The 18958-nt window shown below is 41.7% G+C and overlaps 1 protein-coding gene across 2 annotated transcripts in view; it reads right to left on the reverse strand.

Annotated features, from left to right (window-relative positions):
- The window catches only part of SEMA3F (semaphorin 3F), a 371011-nt gene that overhangs the window by 73693 nt on the left and 278360 nt on the right, over positions 1–18958 (reverse strand). For both annotated transcript variants that reach the window (XM_086949651.1, XM_086949652.1), the window contains 2 exons: positions 13378–13471; positions 2002–2121 (listed from right to left, as the gene is read on the reverse strand). In XM_086949651.1, coding sequence (XP_086805777.1) covers positions 2002–2121; positions 13378–13471 — 214 coding nt within the window. The remainder of the gene's footprint in view (positions 1–2001; positions 2122–13377; positions 13472–18958) is intronic.

Consider the following 18958-nt stretch of genomic DNA (forward strand, 5'->3'; position numbering starts at 1 on the left):
AGACACTCATGCACCCACTCAGACACCCACAGACCCAGAGAGACACTTATGCAGCCACTCTCCCAGGCCAACTCAGACACTCATACACCCACTGAGACACTCATGCACTCACACACTCACTCTCAAATGATCTAGGTTACAGTTAGGAATTCAAATAAAAAACATTAGAAATTCACAGAAAAAATAAAGGTTACAAGAACGTTATATTTAGGCTCAGATTTCACTCATACAAAACCAGTGAAATTTTGCAGTTAAAGTTCCCTGAGCTAACTATAATGTACGACCCAGCAATGTACTGCCTATTACCTCACATATAACATCACTCATGACATTGTCAGTGACATCACCTATGACATCTCAAATGACAACGACAACACTGATGGCATTACTGATGACATCATCCACAGAACCGCTCACACATCCATTCACACCCCATATAGACTCTCATACTCCCACACAACCCTTCACATACCCATTCACAGACCCATACCAGTACTCACACAATCATTCACTCAACCATAGAATCACTCACACAACCACTCTTATACGCCACTCACACACCCACTAACTCACTTACACAGCCACTAATGCACCCACTCACTCAAAAATACAACCACTCACACATCCAGTCATACAGACACATACACACCCACTCATATACCATTACAGCCACTCACACACCCACTCAATCACCTACACAGAAACTCACAGAACTACTCACTAACTCATACAGGTACTCACACACCAACACACACACCCATACAGTCACTCACACTGCCACTCACTCACCAATACAGCAACTGACACACCCACTCACTTACCCATACAGCCACTGAGACAGCCACTTGATCACCCATACAACCACTCACACACCCACAGAACCAATTACATACCCCTACACACATCCATACAACCTCTCACACAACCACTCAGACACTTACAGCCACTCACACAGACATTCACTCTCCAAAACAGCCACTCACCTATACACACACTCAAACAGCTGCTCCCTACCCATACAGCCACTCACACACCCACTCACATACCAAATGTACCTATGCAGCCACTAACTCACCCATACAGCCACTCATACACCTATTCCCTATCCAAAACAGCCTCTCACTCACCCATATAGCTACTCACATACCCATTAACAAATCCATACAAGCACTCACACAGCCACCTGGACATCCACTCACACAGTGATACAGACAGACAGCCACTCGGATGAGATATGTTAGAAATACTATGACTTATTACTAGTACAGAAAGAATATTTTAACTCATGCTTTAGCTTGGTATATAGCTTTAAGCCTCAGAAAAGTTTACAAAACACAGTCACAGGATGATGTCATCAGTGATGTCATTTGAGATGTCACTGATCATGTCATGAGTGATGTAATAGGTGCGGCCATAAGCAGTGCATTGGGGGGCCTAAGTTATAGTTACTCGGGTAACTAACTGTTGAATTTCACTGGTTTTGTATGAGTGAAATCTGAGCCTAACTAGAACGTCCCTGTAACCTTTGTTTTTTTAGATATACATTTATATTCTTGGCTAATGCAAGACCCACACACACACACAATTGCATTCAAGAGCTATAGAAATCAGCCAATCAATGGCTTCCCCTCTGAATTAAGGCAGAAACTTTCAACACATTCCCCTACCCACTGAACAACTTCACGAGTGGAACTTGGAGATCAAATACTTTTACACTACCTGCATCCACCAGATAATCCCACTGGATGACTGATGTCAACAAATATAAGAAGATTTGGCAGTAAATGGATGTGACTGCCAAAGTACGATCAAATTTGACTTGTAGATGAAGTGAGAGGGCAACATTTATTCCCCCAAAATTTTCTTGCTGCTAAATCACATTCTGGTTGAATGTTTTGAGTGGGTCATCTAATATTTGCCGACCAAAAAATACAATAGACAGTCCGTAGGAAATGGAGAAACTAAAATTCTCAGAAGTGCCACTATCCATGCAGCTCTTACCATTTAACCAGCGGGAGTTGTACTGGTCTGTCCTCATGGCCGTCTGCTTGCCCATTGTGCGGAATATGGCGGCGTCCGTACCCATGAAATCAATGTACACCCCAGCGTACAGCTCCTCATCTGAGGGAAGAGGAGACAAGTCGAAATTAGAAGACCACAGAGGCAGACTACAACCATCAACAGAGGAAAACAAAATAAAGTGCTTTAAGTCTAACTACCAGAATCCACAACGAATTACTGATCAAAAGGTGAACATGGTGAACTGACACAGCAATTTAATTACTTGGTGATTACATACATGTGAGTTTTGAACCAAATTATGATGGAGATGCACAGTTAAGCTACATGCAAAATCCCTGATATACATGTACTAATAATTGTAATATTCTGCACGTCATCAATGAGGTTCGGTGTGTCGGTTCTGGTGCTAAAAATTAAAATAGGAAGAGCATTGGGGTACAGTGGAAGAGCTGGGCGATGGGTAGACATACTTGAATTAAATGCTGCATGTCTAGATTGAGGTGCATTGCCAAAGTGTGCAGGTTCAATACTGAAATAATAGGATACTACTACATCTCAGGACCATGGTTGTTGACAGAGTGGTGACAGATTTAAGCACAAGGTACTTATGCTTGGGAGGGGGATGTACTGATGGAGTTGTATGTGGTCCCTGTGTTAAAACAGCGAATGCAGAGCTCTGTGGCATCTATGCCTCCACAGTGCAGCTGCTCCTTGTTAATTAAACTGTCTGGTGTCGCATCATGTAAAGGGACACGCATACGCCTTCGGAAGGTACCGGAGATGGCCTGCGCCTAACCCGACTTTAGCTGGATTAGTGCTAAGTGAGTGCTCTTTGCACGGTGGTGGGATGGAGTTGAATGCGTTACAGGAGACAGCTGCAGCTGTTTTAGAGACCACAAGACTCCCCCCCCCCCTCCCCAATTGAAGGCTCTAATCTCGGTATACAGTGCTATTGTTTCCACTTTCCCTTCCTTGGGACACCCCACTTGGTAACTTTAGCCAAACCCTGTCCACCACTTGCTCTCCGTTCCTCCTCATTTGCGCCGTGTAGTGTGGAGCCCTTCCTACAGAAACTGCCATGTAACAAGGGATGTTTTTAAAACTGCACCGGAGACTACACATCAAAGGAGCTGCTCTCTTGCAAGATATAGCCCTAGGTTTAAGCAAGTTAGTAGAACTATTTTAGGTAGATCTCGTTAGATTTGCATATATACAAAGGGTGGCTTCAGGGAAAGTTGACACATAAAAAAAAGAAATCTACAACTCCAAAACACAGTTCCTGGTCTTTAACCAACCCACTTGATAGCCAGATGCCATGTTTCAGACAGCATATCTAGCTTTTGGGACACAGATCTAACTATCTCCTAGGAATGGATTGCTGCTACAGGAGATTAAGGAGTTGGTTTGGTAGAGCTGCAAATGACCCACTTCAACTAGTCCAGTACAAGGTCAAAGGAGAGATGTACCTGCAAGAATGTACATGTTCGTTCTACCGGTCACATGCTGAGGAGCTGATGGTCAGCACTCAAGTGTACGAGAACCAGAAGAGCTTCAGGACTAGACAAGCAAGACGTGCCAAATGTCAGGGTTGAGGATCTTTAGGAGGACTGGGAGAATATCACAGTAGCAGGCTTGCTTCCCTACGCATTAGTACCATGATGTATTAGCAAAGCTGCATTGTGCTATCATAAAAATAGTTTCAGTTAAGAAGAAGGAATGAGGTAAATTTACTGATCTACATGGAGTTAAAATGGTCTGCAACGTGGTTGCAAAATTGCAGTACACACAAAGTAGTTCAACAGAATACAAATTTGCATGGGGACGCTGCCGTCCTCTATGAGCCTGATTCAGGTGTTGGCGGATGGGTTACTCCGACACAATAGTGACAGATATCCCGTCCACTGAAATATAAATCCCATTATAACCTAAGGGATTTATATTTCGGGATATTCATCACCTTTGTGATTGAGTAACCTGTTCACCAAGATCTAAATCAGGCGCTATGTTTCGATGGAGCTTGATAAGTATCAGATGAGCCATACCATATCACCAACAACGCTACATCGAAACATTTTTGCCAGTATCAAGAAATCAACATTTCTTGTATGCCTTATTCAAGCACAAATACTGTGTAAACACAGGTTTCAGAAAGCTCAACTTGCTTGTGCTAGAAGCAACAATCTCCCTCTCAAACAGAGAAACTTTTTTATTTCAGTCCAGCTGCAAATACAAAGTCCCTTCTAAGTAACCTTTCCTTGATGGATGGGTCACTGGAATGCAATGCTGGCACTGGAGAGTGTGCGGGAAGCACCGCCAATGTCCCAGATTAGCACATGGCATCTCAACTGGCGCTGAAAGGGCCCTTCTCTCAACACTGGTCTAATCCGTGTGTAATACAGTCTTCTGAAGCAGCCCTGCAATATGAGCACAACGGTCTCTGCCCTCTTGCTCTGCTAAATGAACAAACTTCATGCTCATTTCATTTATTGAAGAAAAATGCCACAGAAGCATCAACGGGGCTCTAGGCTACTTCTACTGCTTATCCTACAGAAGCTGTGCATGGCTCTGGACAGTGCTGTGCTGAATGGTAGTAGGAGAGGGATGCAAGGCCTGCTGACAATCTATTCCCTTGCTCTTGAATTTGTTTATGCAATTATGCTGAACTGAAGAGCTGGGCTATCATGGGTAATACTCTAGATCATAAAATTGTTCAGATGAAACTAAATCAGGGAATGCTATGCTGAGAATGTTCATGGGAAAAGAAACACTTCAAATGGAAGGACCAATCAGTTGGTTCTGCCTATTTTTTTGGTGCCCAATTGTATCTTCCACAGACCGAGCGCAGAGTTTGCAGTGGAAACGAGAACTGGGAAGCTATTTATTTAAAATGTTACCACTGTGACTGTAAGAAGACTGATCTTCTATTGTTTTGTGGGAAAAACATTGTGAGAAAATGTTTTGTAGATTGATGCAGACAGATTGTTGTGTCCATCCTAATTATAAAGAAATCATGTCCTGTTATTTAATCGAGAAAGCACACCTGGGGTGTTAGAAGAGCCCTATTCAAAATAATTGTGCAGTTATAAAAGTTTAAGGACATTTGGAGGCATTTTTCATCATTCATAGCTGCAAGTGAAACGTACTTTAAAGCTTATAGTAACTTGTAAGAAAAAAGAACGCCGCCCTGGCAAACAACAAACCATGGTATATATAACTGAAAATTAAGCCAACATAAGCCTAAAATCTGAAGCATTGGAGCCATGGCAAGGACTCCTTTTCTGATTGCTGGTACACCTCATTCCTGATCTGTATCATATTATTAAACTGCATTATTCCGCAAAACGTAATATTTGTATTTACCACTGAGAAAACAGTAAAGTTCACAATTAGCTTTGGTAAGTCCCTGCACAGTGCTTAAGATTTGGTGTCAACATAAAATGAAATGAAAAAGCATTTATAAAGCACATAGCTACCCTGAGGCATCCCAGCGCTGATGTCAGACGCTGACAAAGAGAGCCAATGATTAAGTAGAATTTTGGAAAAAAACTGTTTTTGAGGAGTTTCCGAAGGGCATCAAGTTGGACTTCCCCCAACATTGCCAGAACATGCTTCTAAAGCGGACACTCAAATCTAAATCTTAAACAGCTATGCACCAACATTCTAATCTTATGGAAAACTACTAATCAACAACTGTACAAATCGAAAAACAAAACATGCTTTACACACAATATTTTTGGTAAACCAAAAAGGGAATAATTATTCAAAAAACAATAACACTCAAAAACTTAAACAGCAAAACCTTGTAAAAATAAAATCATTGGCAGAACTGAAATAAAAAATTTCAAAACTACAACGAAAATAAATTGCTACATAATAAAGCAGCATATTTCTAAATACAAAATCTCTGGAAAATCATTATTCTGAACATTTACAATTTAGGAAAACAGTATTGAAATTAAAGGAGATGTTTAGAAATCCAAATATGAATATGGGCAAAATAAATGGAAAACCAGTGCAAAATATTTCGAAGCAGAGTGAAACCTTGGAAAGCAAAAAAGATAAACGTTTGGAAAACCAAGGTACTTTAATAAACCTAAACAGAACATAAAAAGAAACGCTTGTAGTAAAATCTAAAATTACTGAAAATTAAAAGAGAAATCCAACAAAGTTTTTAGAAAACGATCAAGAAAACCTTTTCGAAAGCAAAAAAAATCTTAAAACCCCCTAATACTCATATGAAAAGCTATAACACAGACCTTTTCAAAATGAGAATGGAGAGCTTTTGTTTGGCTTAAGAGCAAACTTTGATGAAACCAAGACAAGCCTTTTGCGAACAAGATTAGCAAAACCGTGTGAGATGTAAAATATTTCAAAAGAAAAAAAACATGCAAAACTATAAAAGGGCAGCTTTGCAACCTAAACTGAAAACCATTTGTAAACTGTTAGCCTCCTAAAACTACAATAGACATGCAAAACTAAAAAGCAAATTCATTTTAATACAAAGCAAACCTTTCAAAAATCCAATGTACATGCTTTGCAAACTTTAAATCAAAACTGAAGCCAAGCCCTTAGAAAAAGTTTTACAGAAATCCCCTTCGCTGCTTCCGACGGCCGTCGCACGCACTACCTCCATAGTGCTGCGCACGTCCGTTGGCTGTTGTGGCCCCGCCCACTGCGGTAAACCACCGCACCGCAGCGGAATTGCCGCCGCGCTTAAGCGGATATGCAGGTTATAACCAAAAAATAAACAAACATTTTCAATACTAAAATGAAACATTTTTGTAAAACTAAATTACAAAAACGTCTACAGAGCTAAAATAATTTCTGTAATTAAAATAACTTTTTTAAATGTATCCCACATCTATTTAAAGATAATGAAATGTTTAAAAGCAAAAAAGGAAATCCTTTACAATCCAAATTTCAAATCCAAGAAGGTAAATGTTTACAAAATCTGCTATTTTAACCCACTGGTGGCATGCGCATCTGTACACTTCTGTATCAGACACTTTCTCCACTGTTTAGAGGGATACTTCATTTGACATTTGTAAATCATGCCGACGACATATGTATACACCATAAGGTCATACTGTGTACACTCATTTCATGCATACATGTATACATCTAGGTGTCCATCAAGTGGTTAAAATGTAGATATTTACTAAATTATAAATAAAGTTACATAAAATGTAGATGACCCTTTGTAATGAATTTTTAACCTGCTTTAAAAAAAATAAACAATTCTTGATATGACCAATGTTACTTACCTTTTGTAATGCTTTATCCGGTGGATACAGTACCTACTTGTGGATTTCTCACCTTTGAATATTCCACTACCGCAGCATTCCATGGAAACTTTTCTTCACATCTCTCCCACATTGATGCGGACATCATAATGCCCATGGCTCCGCACGTGGCTCCCTGTGACGTCATTGGAGCCATAAGAGTCCTCGTCAGCGTGCTGACGTAGGTTTCCACCCATTTTTTCCGTGCCTTCGAGGCAAAGGGGAGGCAGGGGAATCCACAAGTAGATACTGTATGCACCAGAAAAAGAATTACCAAAGGTGGGTAATTTGTTCTTCTGATGGATACAACTACCTGTGGATAGCTCAACTTTTGAATAGAAACCCCAAGCAGTCCCACACTCTGAGGTGGGTGCTTGTCTGCATATATCAAAGAATCCTGTAGAACAGAGCAAGCAAAGTGACCGTCCCTACGCACTTCGGAGTCTAGTCAATAGTACTTTGCAAAAGTGTGGAGGGAAGCCTTATTTGTGCTTTACAGACGTTAACTAGAGGGACAACGGTAGCTAAAGCAAAAGTAGAAGACTTAGCTCTGTTGGTTCTTTGTAAGCCATGGTGTAGCAGATCTTTATGCAAAGGATAATCCATCTGGATAATGTTCTTTTATGTACAGCCTTTTCTTTCATCTTGCCCACATAACCAACAAACAGCTGCTCAACCCGCCAGAAATCATGTGTCCTGTCCATGTAAAAGCTAACAGCCCATTTAGGGTCCAGTCGATGAAGCCTTTTCTCCTCTTTGGATGGATGTGGACAAGGATGGAAAGTAGGAAGGGTGAGAAGCTGGCCCAAGTGGAACGGAGTAATCACCTATGGCAGAAAAGCAGCCCTGTATTTCAGAACCAACGTATCCACATAGGCTTAAAACTAAGGGCCTGCAACTCACTAAACAGACGTTATAGCCACTATAAAGATTGCTTTAAACGTAAATAGTCTTAAAGGACAAATATGTAAAGGTTCAAAAGTTAGTACCAAATTAAGATCCAACTGAGGCACGATGAACGTAGTGGGAGGGTATTTGTTAAGTCCCTTAATAAAGCTTAACACTATGTGAGACTTAAACAGAGAAGTTTGGTCGGGTAAACCATGGAATGCTGAAAGTGTAGACAAATAGCCCAGGACTGTTGCAACTGCATAGCTAAAGAAAGAGCAAATTGTAAAGTAGTGGACAAATGGGCCTGTGAAGGGTCCATAGAATTCTCACTACACCACTTTACAAACTTAGCCCATCTGCTAGCATAAACTGACTTGATGGAGTGTCTTCTGGTCAATAAAATAGCATCCACCACATCTGGTGGGAGAGAGAAAGAAATCAGGTTGCACCGTTCAATCTCCAGGCATGAAGGTGCAGATTCTGGAGGTGGGCGGGTGAAAACCCTGCCCCTGTGACTGCGATTTGATGTCTGCCCTGTGAGGGAGATGGAGCAGAGGGCAAAGTGAGAGGTGAACAAAGTCTGTATACCACACTCTTCTTGGCCAATCCAGGGGGATCAATATTACTTGGGCTCAGTCGTAGAGAATCTTTCTCAGAACCCGAGAAATCAAGGGTATGAGAGAGAAAGCGTAAAGAAGCTGAGCCCCAATCTAACTGAAACATGTCCCTCAGTGCTCTCCGTATCGGATACTGGAGATTGCAGAATAACAGGCAGTGGATGTTCATGTCAGTGGCAAACAGGTCCAACTGAGGAAATCCCCACATCTTGAAAATGTGATGGACCACCTTCGGATGAAGACGCCACTCGTGATAAGCCGAGTATTGCCGACAGACTGTCTGCACGCATATTCAACACCACGGCCAGATCTGCAATTACACAAATCAGATTGCCCTGAGCCCAAGACCAGAGTCGCAGAGCCTCTCTGCACAGACGATACAACCCTGCTCTTCCCGGCTTGTTGATGTACCACATCACAGTAGTGTTGTCCGTCAGGACCAAAAATGACTGATCGCGAAGGGAGGGAAGAAAGGCCTTGAGAGCCAAAAGCATCGCCCGCAATTCCAGAAGATTGATGTGAAACAATCTTTCCTCTGGAGACCATCACCAGCTCTTCCAGTGAGGTTCTGTAATTCTCGAGTCTGACTCCATTTTGTTCTGTGCCACCATTTTGTGTTGCCCTCATGTAGGCCTGTGAAGGTAGCCTGGTGAATAAAGTGGCCTGGCCTTCTTAGTTCATGTATACATTAACTAGGTTTCTTTTTGACTCTGAAATGAACTGTAAGAGACTGACCTCTTCACCTGTAACTGACCTCGCAAAGCCAATTTCCCTGATCGATCTTTGTCTGAGATTGCCAATCAATGTTCAGGACATCACTAACTTTTAGTTTCCTTGCACATGCCTTATCTTGTTCAGCATCTGTTACCGTTTCTTTTTTATGTTTCTTCATTACATGGGTTATGCTTACAATTATAGGTTTGTCCGGCTTGTGGAGATTGAATTTGGGACATTCCTAATAATTAACTTTTGGGTTGAGATACTGTAAATTGAGTTTTTGTTATGTGACACTTTGTTTGAAAATGTACCTTATTGGCTACAATTTTGTGCAGTGGGTGTACATTTATAATGTGAATATTGGGTATAAAAGGAGACGTCTCGCCTTAGTAAAATGAGCAGTCTCCTGAGAATGTACACCGTGATGTATTTCTAGGATCACCGTTACTAGCTGCAGCTAATAAACTTGGTCTCTGATGCCATCCAGAAGTATTCCGTGTCTCTGTATACCAAGACAGGTGAACTCGAAGATCTTAGGCGTGCCCCTGGCGCCGCTGGGTTAAACCCTGGTTCTTCAACAGATGAACAGATGCACTGCAGTGTCTCTGGAGATTCTGACCACCTCCCTGAGATCCCCATTGTGTTGAAACCACTGCCTGCGGAGGCACCTTTGGAGTGCCCTCATGTGCCAGTTTGCAGGAAGGGAACAGACCGAGCAGGCAAGTAAAACCTTCAGGACTAGAACAGCCGCTCCATCCTGAAACTTTGGGATCATAGTTTGGATGTCTAGAATCCTCTGAGGAGGCCTGATAGCACGACTCACAGTAGTATCCAGTACTGTTCCTATGAACAGGTTGCGCGGAGAGGGCACCAGGTGAGATTTGGGTGCAGTTATCGAAAAACCCAAGGCAAAGAACAGTCTAGATGTTATTGGCAGAAGATGAAGCACCATCTCTGGCGACATTGCCTTGATCCGCCAGTCGTCCTGATGGGGGAAAACAGGAATCCAAGACCTTCTTAGAAGCTCTGCCATCACCTTTGTGAAAAGCGCAAACTGATAATGTTGAGACCCCACCGTAAAACGGAGATCCTTCCGATGTGACTTCTGGATGGTAATGTGAAAATACAAATCCTGTAAAATCGATCGACACCATCCTGTATTACTGCTGCAGCACCAGAAGACCCTGAGCTAGGGTCAGTATCATGAACTTCTGCTTGAGGTAAAAATTCAAGACCCTGACTAGGATCAGCCTCAATCGCTTGTCCTTTTTAGGGATCAAGAAATACCAGGAGTAGCATCCCCGACCCCCTTCTTGCTCCAGAACAACCTCCATCGCACTTTCTGTAACAAGGACAGGACCTCTTGTTGTAGAAACAATAGATATTCCTCCAAACACCAGCCCTGGCGAGTAGGGAAAGGAGGTGGAAACTCCCCAAAAGGAAGGGCATACCCATTTAAAACCCAAAGATCTGACGTAACAGACTTCCAACTTTGAAGAAAATGGTACACCTGACCTCCCATGGGTCCAACATGCTCTAAGATGGAGGATCTAGAGCAGCTTCCCTGCAGAGCCAGTTGGGAGGACAGGAGAGGAGGAGGAGGAGTAAACTTGTTGGCGAGCAGCACCTCTACCCTGCCCTCTGTATGTTCTGTACAGAGGGTTTGTCTGTTGTTGCTGCTTCTGGAAAAAAGGGAAGGGACGTCAGCACGCTGATGAGGTCTCCTTATGACTCCGACGACGTAACGCGGAGTTAGGAGCAGAGCCATGCCATTGTGACGTACTTTTCTACATGGGAGAGCTATGAAAACAGTTTCTGTGGAATGCTGCGCAAGGGGTAATGAGAAAGTTAAGGAATTCACAGGAAGATGTATCCATCAGAAATACTGAGGAGGATCCCTGAAAGAACACTTGAAGCAAATATATTCTAATGGCACTACTAGCCAGAATGGTAATATAAACAGTTCACTGCAATGCGAAAACTACATAAAGGAATATGCTCTTCCCCAAGGAAGAAAAACATTATGAAAGGTGTCAAGAAGCATGCATTGGCAAGGCATTCTGTAAAACTTACAAAACAGAAACTTTTTGCTACAACTAGAAAACAAAGTAAGAATTGAAATTTCTCTAGAATTAAATGAAGAAGCAAACTTCATAACAAAGCTAGTCTTTGAATATAAAATGACACCATAGAGGACTTTGAGAATCAAACCCTAAAGACCCATTCCCTGCTAGTCAAATTCTTGATTTAGGTATTTAACCCTTCCTTTATATTGAATCATAAACTAGCCTATGGTCGTTTTTCACAGGAATAAAACTGTTCCTTTGCATTTACTGGTTGCCTGCAAAATTCCTATATTTCTGCCTATTTCCCATATCATTATCCAGCACCACGGCTCACAGAAAATACCCACTTCCAGTTTGAAGACTATCACACCCAATAGGATCCTCTCAGGTTACAAGACTTCCCGGGAATTGGACACAGTAGACTAGGAAGTGACGGCACTGGTGGACGTGGCCACAAGACTAGACGTGGCACCATAATTCTTTCAAGAGGCATTCTGAAATGCTCATTTATTTTGTTTATTACTAGACAGTCACAAGGAGCATAGACATTAACTTTGTGCCTGTTTGATAGGACTGGACGTTAGCCTGACCTCATTCAACCCAACCAATATCTCCCTATTGATAAGAAAGGAATGTGCTGAGGCTTAGGGTGCCATGACTGTTGTGATTTCTGCATACAAGAGACAACATTAAGACAGAAGCAGGGCAAGTGCCACAGCAATTTAATAGATCCATTGAGGAAAGATTCACTTGACAAAACAGTTTTCACAATCAAATATATCCCAGGTACTGAAAAGTAGAGCAGAAATCCAAAGGATGCTAAAAGTCATCATCATTGTGAGACTCCCATTACTGGCTGTATTCCTGTATCTGGAATACTCCGAAACAAATCCCTATCCAAGCAATTGTGAAACAGCAACTGAAAACAATCTCAAGCGAAGCAAACACATGAGAACATAAATGTACCATATGACCCCCCCTGATAAGGGCACTAAGAAACCAGACTCCAATATCCAAATATAGATAGATGAGCAATCTACTAGTGAAGCACCACGTCTAATCATACATACATCAAAAACAATCTATAGTGAAGCAGAGCAAAATGCCACAAAATAACCTAATTACATTAAATATAACAAGCATGATGTCCAACTGCAAAGCAGCCACAGCAGAAATAATAACCTCAACATCCACAGCTACACGTGTACAAAGAACACAATTGCACATAAGATCATCCACGTTGAATAAGTCTAAAAAAAGCTCTAGTAAAGTACAAAGACGAAAGTAAATGGCCAAAAATACCTACAGCAAAGGGGACAACAAAACCAGGAAGGTAAGCAACATCTAAGTCACAGATCCAAAGCTCTAGCTAAAGCAGACGTCAAATACAAATCCCGGAAAACAGCCATTAGTTAAGAAAACACATCATAAACGCAAATGTACAGGACTTAATCTGCTTAAGCTCAAGTTAAATGCGAAGCTTGTGGCAATTTATAACATAAATGAGGTCCACTGAAAACTGCACAGCGAATGGAATCTAATGTTTCCCCCACAATCCCTTGATTGGGATGAAACAGAAAAACATGTAACATTTCCTGATGGGTGTTATTGACAAAGGATCTCTGAATGAAGGTCTCTAAATGAAGGTCTCTAAAAGGAATGTCATCTAAATTACAATATCATCTTGCTCACAGTCTTTACAGATCTTTTCCATGCTCAAAAGGGACATTAAGCCAAGCATAGGCCCAGAATCTGAAAAAAGGTTAGGGTGTTAACACTTACGGATGAGGGCTGACACGCTGTCTAGTTTGGGGTCATAAGAGCATTTTCCTTTGCCAGATTCCAACCGATCTGGCTCCAAGTAGAAGATATATTCCTGTAGTGGGAGGAAAAACAGATGCATAGCATGAGCAAATATCGATTTGAGTCACTAACGTTACCCAGGAATAGGAGTAGTTGCAGCCCTACAACTGCACTGCCACAAGCCTGTTAGTGTGTCCATTCAATGTCCACAGGATAAAGCCCCCAAAGTCAGACAGAAAGGCAAAATGGTCTGTGGATTGTAAAATGGTTCTGAAAAGCAAAATAGAGGCTAAACGCATCTTCAGAAACCCCCAAAATATGAAGGTATTGGAGTTTGCCAACATTGATGAACAATCCGTTAGGGTCCTGGCAAGTTAAAAAACGCCTTAGCGAAAGAAAATAAAATTTCAGTTACTCTGTAAATCACTGGGTAGAGCAGGCAGTGTTGCACTTAAGAACATTCTTACTGTTGTAACTTCAGAAAACACAAAATCCCATGTAATCTAAAATCATTTTTAGGTTGCAATGTTTAAATAGACTCTCCAGTTTTATTGTTCAACCTAACTATTACTTTCCTCAGTTACAGGTTAGCTTTTGTACATCAGATCAATATGTCGTTAACATTCTTTGCACTAACTAGCATTTTTTCAAATTCAGATTGCCAGACGAAATCCTTCTGTAATATGAACGTAATATTCCATGTTTCCTGGAAAAGTGATAGAAGTGGTGCGGAGTCCAAATCCGGGCTGTAGTACACACATTTGCTCAATCGGAGTCTCTCCAAAGAAGCAATTGATTTGGGGGGGTAAGAGGAAGAATATTTCTAAACTGTTAAGGACAAGAATCTCAATTTCCGTGGGAGTCTTAACAGGAGATTTCATGCTCCAATCACATCAAGTAGAACTTCTATGTTTATATTAAATACTAAAACAGAATTGCACTACTACTGAAGGTGTGAATTGCTGGTAAGGCTTAGGAAGAAGCTAGTTGGCCTAGTCTCAGATGAATGACCTTAGTTCTTGAGTATTTCAGTGGAAAGAGGTTTAAAAGAGAATATTGGAGCAACAACAGCATGTACCTTTGTATTGGAGGAGTACGTCTTCTCCTGGTTAGTTGAATAAGTCAGGCAAGATCCACCACTCACAACATCATAACCCTCTGGCCCATTCACTTTATTAACATCAACTGTCACATTTATGTAGGTTTGCCAAGCCCGATGTCCGTGTCAGCGCAGTTCTCAGACACGTTGAACTTTGTTTAATAGGATTAGCCAGTGATGTGTAATATAGACAGCCTGTTCATATCTACAATCCGACCAAGGTGCAGCACAGCATTTGTTGTGCTCTTCATCTGCATGGATTCTTAAACAAGTTGGATCACGCTGAAGATTCAATCCAATGCGGTGATCCATCTATTTTAAGAGAATGACCTTGTTGAAGTCTACGCAATGAAACCAGAGGGTCGGGGGACAGGGCTCACGGTCCGGTTTCACTCACAGCATGTAGTGACAGCTGAGTAAAGAAATTGGTCACACTGAAAGATGACTAGAGGAAACTTAGCCTTGATCGATGAGAAAACTCTGGACAAACTCAGTAATTGATCCAGGGCTCATTTCACAAACTAAGGAGCTGAGGTGACTAAAATGCCTTTCACTCTGCCTGATAAGTAAGGCAGGAGTGTTGGCAAAAAAATAATTGTTGACCAATTTGTGAGGGCTGTTGATGCGTAAATATAGCCACTGCTGTGGAGACAGTTCATTCTTCGTCATCTATAATGTACAAATAAAGACCCAATGGGATTAAGCATATTTAGGTATAGCAGCCATTGTTGCACTACCCAATTACGTAAATAAGCATTAGTTTGGATCCCTGGAGAAACATGCGCAACATACAAAGTGAACACAGGTGCTTACTTAACATACATATCAGATTAACTGAAAACCAGCATGTTTTCAACCTGCACCTGGTCATAGTTATAGGGCATCTTAAGAACTTTAACTACACTGATATTTTGCATTTAGGCAGCAAGTTTTGCATGCAGATAATACTTGAACAAGGAAGGTCCATGGTTTTGGAATTGTAGTTCAAATGTACAGAAAAACTGGGGCTGGTTTGCAAAGCTTGAACAGCCTCCTCGCAGCATGTAGAAGCAAAACTGTTATGGTGTGTGCCAATATTAGATGGTATGATATAACATTGATATTATGACAGTGTGCACAGATTGTACAACTCTAGGAGCAGCGCCCATTCTTATGGTACTTCTCAATTTTTTCTTCATGCCCAACATTCTCAATCATTCCTTCCTATACAATTTTGTATGAAATCCTGGTATTTATTATCCATGGACATATATCAGTATCAAGACAAGATCAGGAAAAAGCAGATATTTTTGCTTGCTACTGTTAAAAGCAGCTACAATAGCCTCTTAACACTACTCTTTTGCCCAGGAGAGAGACAGCCCTGTTGAACTATCACAGATGGGAGAGACAAACAGTCAAGCCAACTGTCAATAAGGAGCTTCCCTGGGATATTTAGACAATGGTTGGGCTGCAGGTTTGGGGACTGCCCTGCAGTTACAGATATTCAGTAACTATATCCTGTTTGTACCAGGATTCTCTTAGGATATGACGAACTGCAGATAGGCAGACAATGAGGCTTTTCACAAGCAATCGCCACTTAAATAACCTTTTGACCTTCTGCATGGAGGCCACCTTCTCAATGATAATCCCCTTTTTTAAGCTACATTTAAGATGGATGGCATTTGCTTTATTTTGATCTCTTGACTGAGCATGTGTTTACATGGTGGCTTAGATTTTATAGTTAGAACAATGCCAACAAAATAGGCCTAGGACCTAATGCACTATATTCATTTTTGTAACGCTATTGTATGTTCCTATGGCCCTTTAGCTTGAGACATGAGTGAATGTGTAAAAAAACAGCAAAACATGCTTGGGGTGGCATACAGCCTAATATACACAGCAGACAGTAAGAGAAATGTCTGAGTGGAGAAATCAAATATTCGTTGGCCATAATTGCATGGGCTGCTCTGCTGCATACAATCCTCAAAAAAATCAAGATGTGCAAAAGGGGTCAAGCTAGTTCTCGCTGGTGAGATCCAACAAGGCTGATACGGGTAACGAGTTGCTGTGTTCAAGTGCAGAGGGGGCCTGGCATTAGCAGTTCATTGTGCGCTATCCCTTCTGGGGCAGTGCCAAGAGATATTTTCATATGGTGGAGATGCTCATCTTAAGTGGCACAAGGCCAAAAAACGATGATCTGAAATAAAGCAGTAAGTAAGGGACAGTGCCTGTGCTTACTTTATGCGCTACACAGAACCATAGTGGATGTTTGGTCAACTTAAAACGAAGGTTGTGCACTCTGCTGCTATTTAAGGTGGTGTTGAGTTTAATCATTCAAAACTCCGAGTTCAATCGGTCCTCTTTAGGAGTTTAGAGCAGAGGTTAAGTCCCAACTGCCTTTGTTTACCTTTCCTGTTCCTGGCTATGTCATACGCACCACCCATACTCAAAACATTTCTAGGATGTGTGAACAAGTGGCATGGCTACATAAAATACTGCATTAGAAAGCTCTCTGTCTTCTCCACATTGGCATGAAGTGGATGGGAGAACCCTCTGAGGTCTTGTTCATGGGGAAAACATAAACAAAACATAAAAATCAACAAATGAAGTAGAAATTTGGGGGGAGGGGTTGTGGCTGAATTTTAACAGCAATGAAAACTCTTCCCAAACTGTCAATATCGATGAACAATCACCCAAACGTGTTACTCTTGGTCTTAAGCCTCGGCTAAAATATCCTTGAAGTAATATACCATCCCAGGGAACTTATTGTTTTTTTTTGGGGGGGGGTCAATCAAGAAACACATTATTTGGGGGGATGACCTAATGCCAACTTTCAAGACGAAGACAGATTTAATGGGGATCAAAATGAATCGCTAACACACACACTTTGAGTTTCTTCAATCTGTGGCATTGAAGCAGAAGTGAGACCACAATGTAAGGGAGAAAAGCCTAAGAAAAATGTGCAGGCAACCAAGAAACCAACATGTGTCAGTCTTGTGAAGCGTTGGCCTCAGGTGCTGTCAGAAGAAATACTTCACCAGGAACAATTTCCATTCTAACCACTATGGAGAAAAAGGAAGAGGCACAGAGTCGAGATTACTAAATGTGAAATGTGTGGGAGAAAAGTGCTGTGTCCCCTTGCATATGAATAATTTTTTCTGCAATTGAGCACATCACAAGTGGATCAACTGATTAACTTCATTCAGAGTGGTTCATTCCTGCCAATTCTTTGTCATCTCCAGATTGTAGCCAATTGTTATTTTTATTAATACATTGCAATTCATTTCTTTGATTGCTATTTCTGAATAACTCCTGTATGCTTCAGTGGCAGTACACAATCCTATTTGTTCATTAATATGCGCATGTTTTTTTCCTTTTCTGTGTTGTTTAAAGAGTACATGAAATCATTTGACTTGAACTCATCACACTTCTTTAAAAATAGTATTTTACACAAAAACTGAAATTGACATGGACGTATATAAAACAGTCCTGAATAATTCATTTAATTGCACATGTCACAGATAGTTAATGCGTTCTGGGTCCACTAATCCAACGGACCAGTTGGCCCCTCCTTGCTTTAGTGCGTTCACACTGTTCCTTTGTGCGTGGTTTATGTGTGCCAGACACACACACTCTTGTCTGAGAGCATCAGTCAAAAAACCTTGGCTTTAAATGCTTATCTCTCAGTCAATTCCATCTGCTCCCTTTCCTTCCCGTCCAAATGATCCTTGTACAATCACTCAAAATGCTTCCTGTCCTGCCACTGCAAACACGCCCTCTCCAGTGCTTCTAAATATTCCTTGTCCAAGAACTTTCCCTCCCGCCTGTCCAAGCTCGACAGTTCCAGGCTCCGCCAATTTTAGCTCTCCCAAAACCTCTCCTAACAGGAACTGGAAATCCTCTCCTTAAATCCTGTCCAAATACTCGACTTCCAATACTAATCCAAACATTCCCTTTACAGGCCTATTAGTTGCACGCGCCCTATTCTGTTCGAATGAACGTTTATTTGTTTCAAATTGTTCCCTTCAGGTCACCCAAACACTCTATCCAAGACTTCCCTGCGAGAAAGCCCCACCCACCCCACAATGTCCACATTCCCATCCACTTTTGCTTCCAGCACCTTCAAATAGCCCCCTTACAGCCCATCATGGCACTTCCTTCCCAGTCCACACAAAGCTGTCCCTTCAAGTCCATCACAGAGCTACACTTCCAGCTCACATAAATGGGCTCCTCCTAGTCAGCCTAAATGTTTTCCATTCATTTCTAGCCAACTAGCCCCTTGAGCCTGCCTGCACTGTTCCCTTTCCATTTCTGGCCTGTTCACAGCCCAACCAATTCCCAGACCACAAGATGCTCCCACTCGAACCTGCCTAGGTGATCCTGTCCACGGCATCAAATGCTTCCGATCCATCCTTGTTGATGCTCCTCCCAAGCCGATCTGACCAAATACTCGCACCTTCCATACTATCAAAACCCTCCCCT

This window comes from Lissotriton vulgaris, unplaced genomic scaffold, assembly GCF_964263255.1.
Source record: "Lissotriton vulgaris unplaced genomic scaffold, aLisVul1.2 SCAFFOLD_509, whole genome shotgun sequence".
Taxonomy (NCBI): Eukaryota; Metazoa; Chordata; class Amphibia; order Caudata; family Salamandridae; genus Lissotriton; species Lissotriton vulgaris.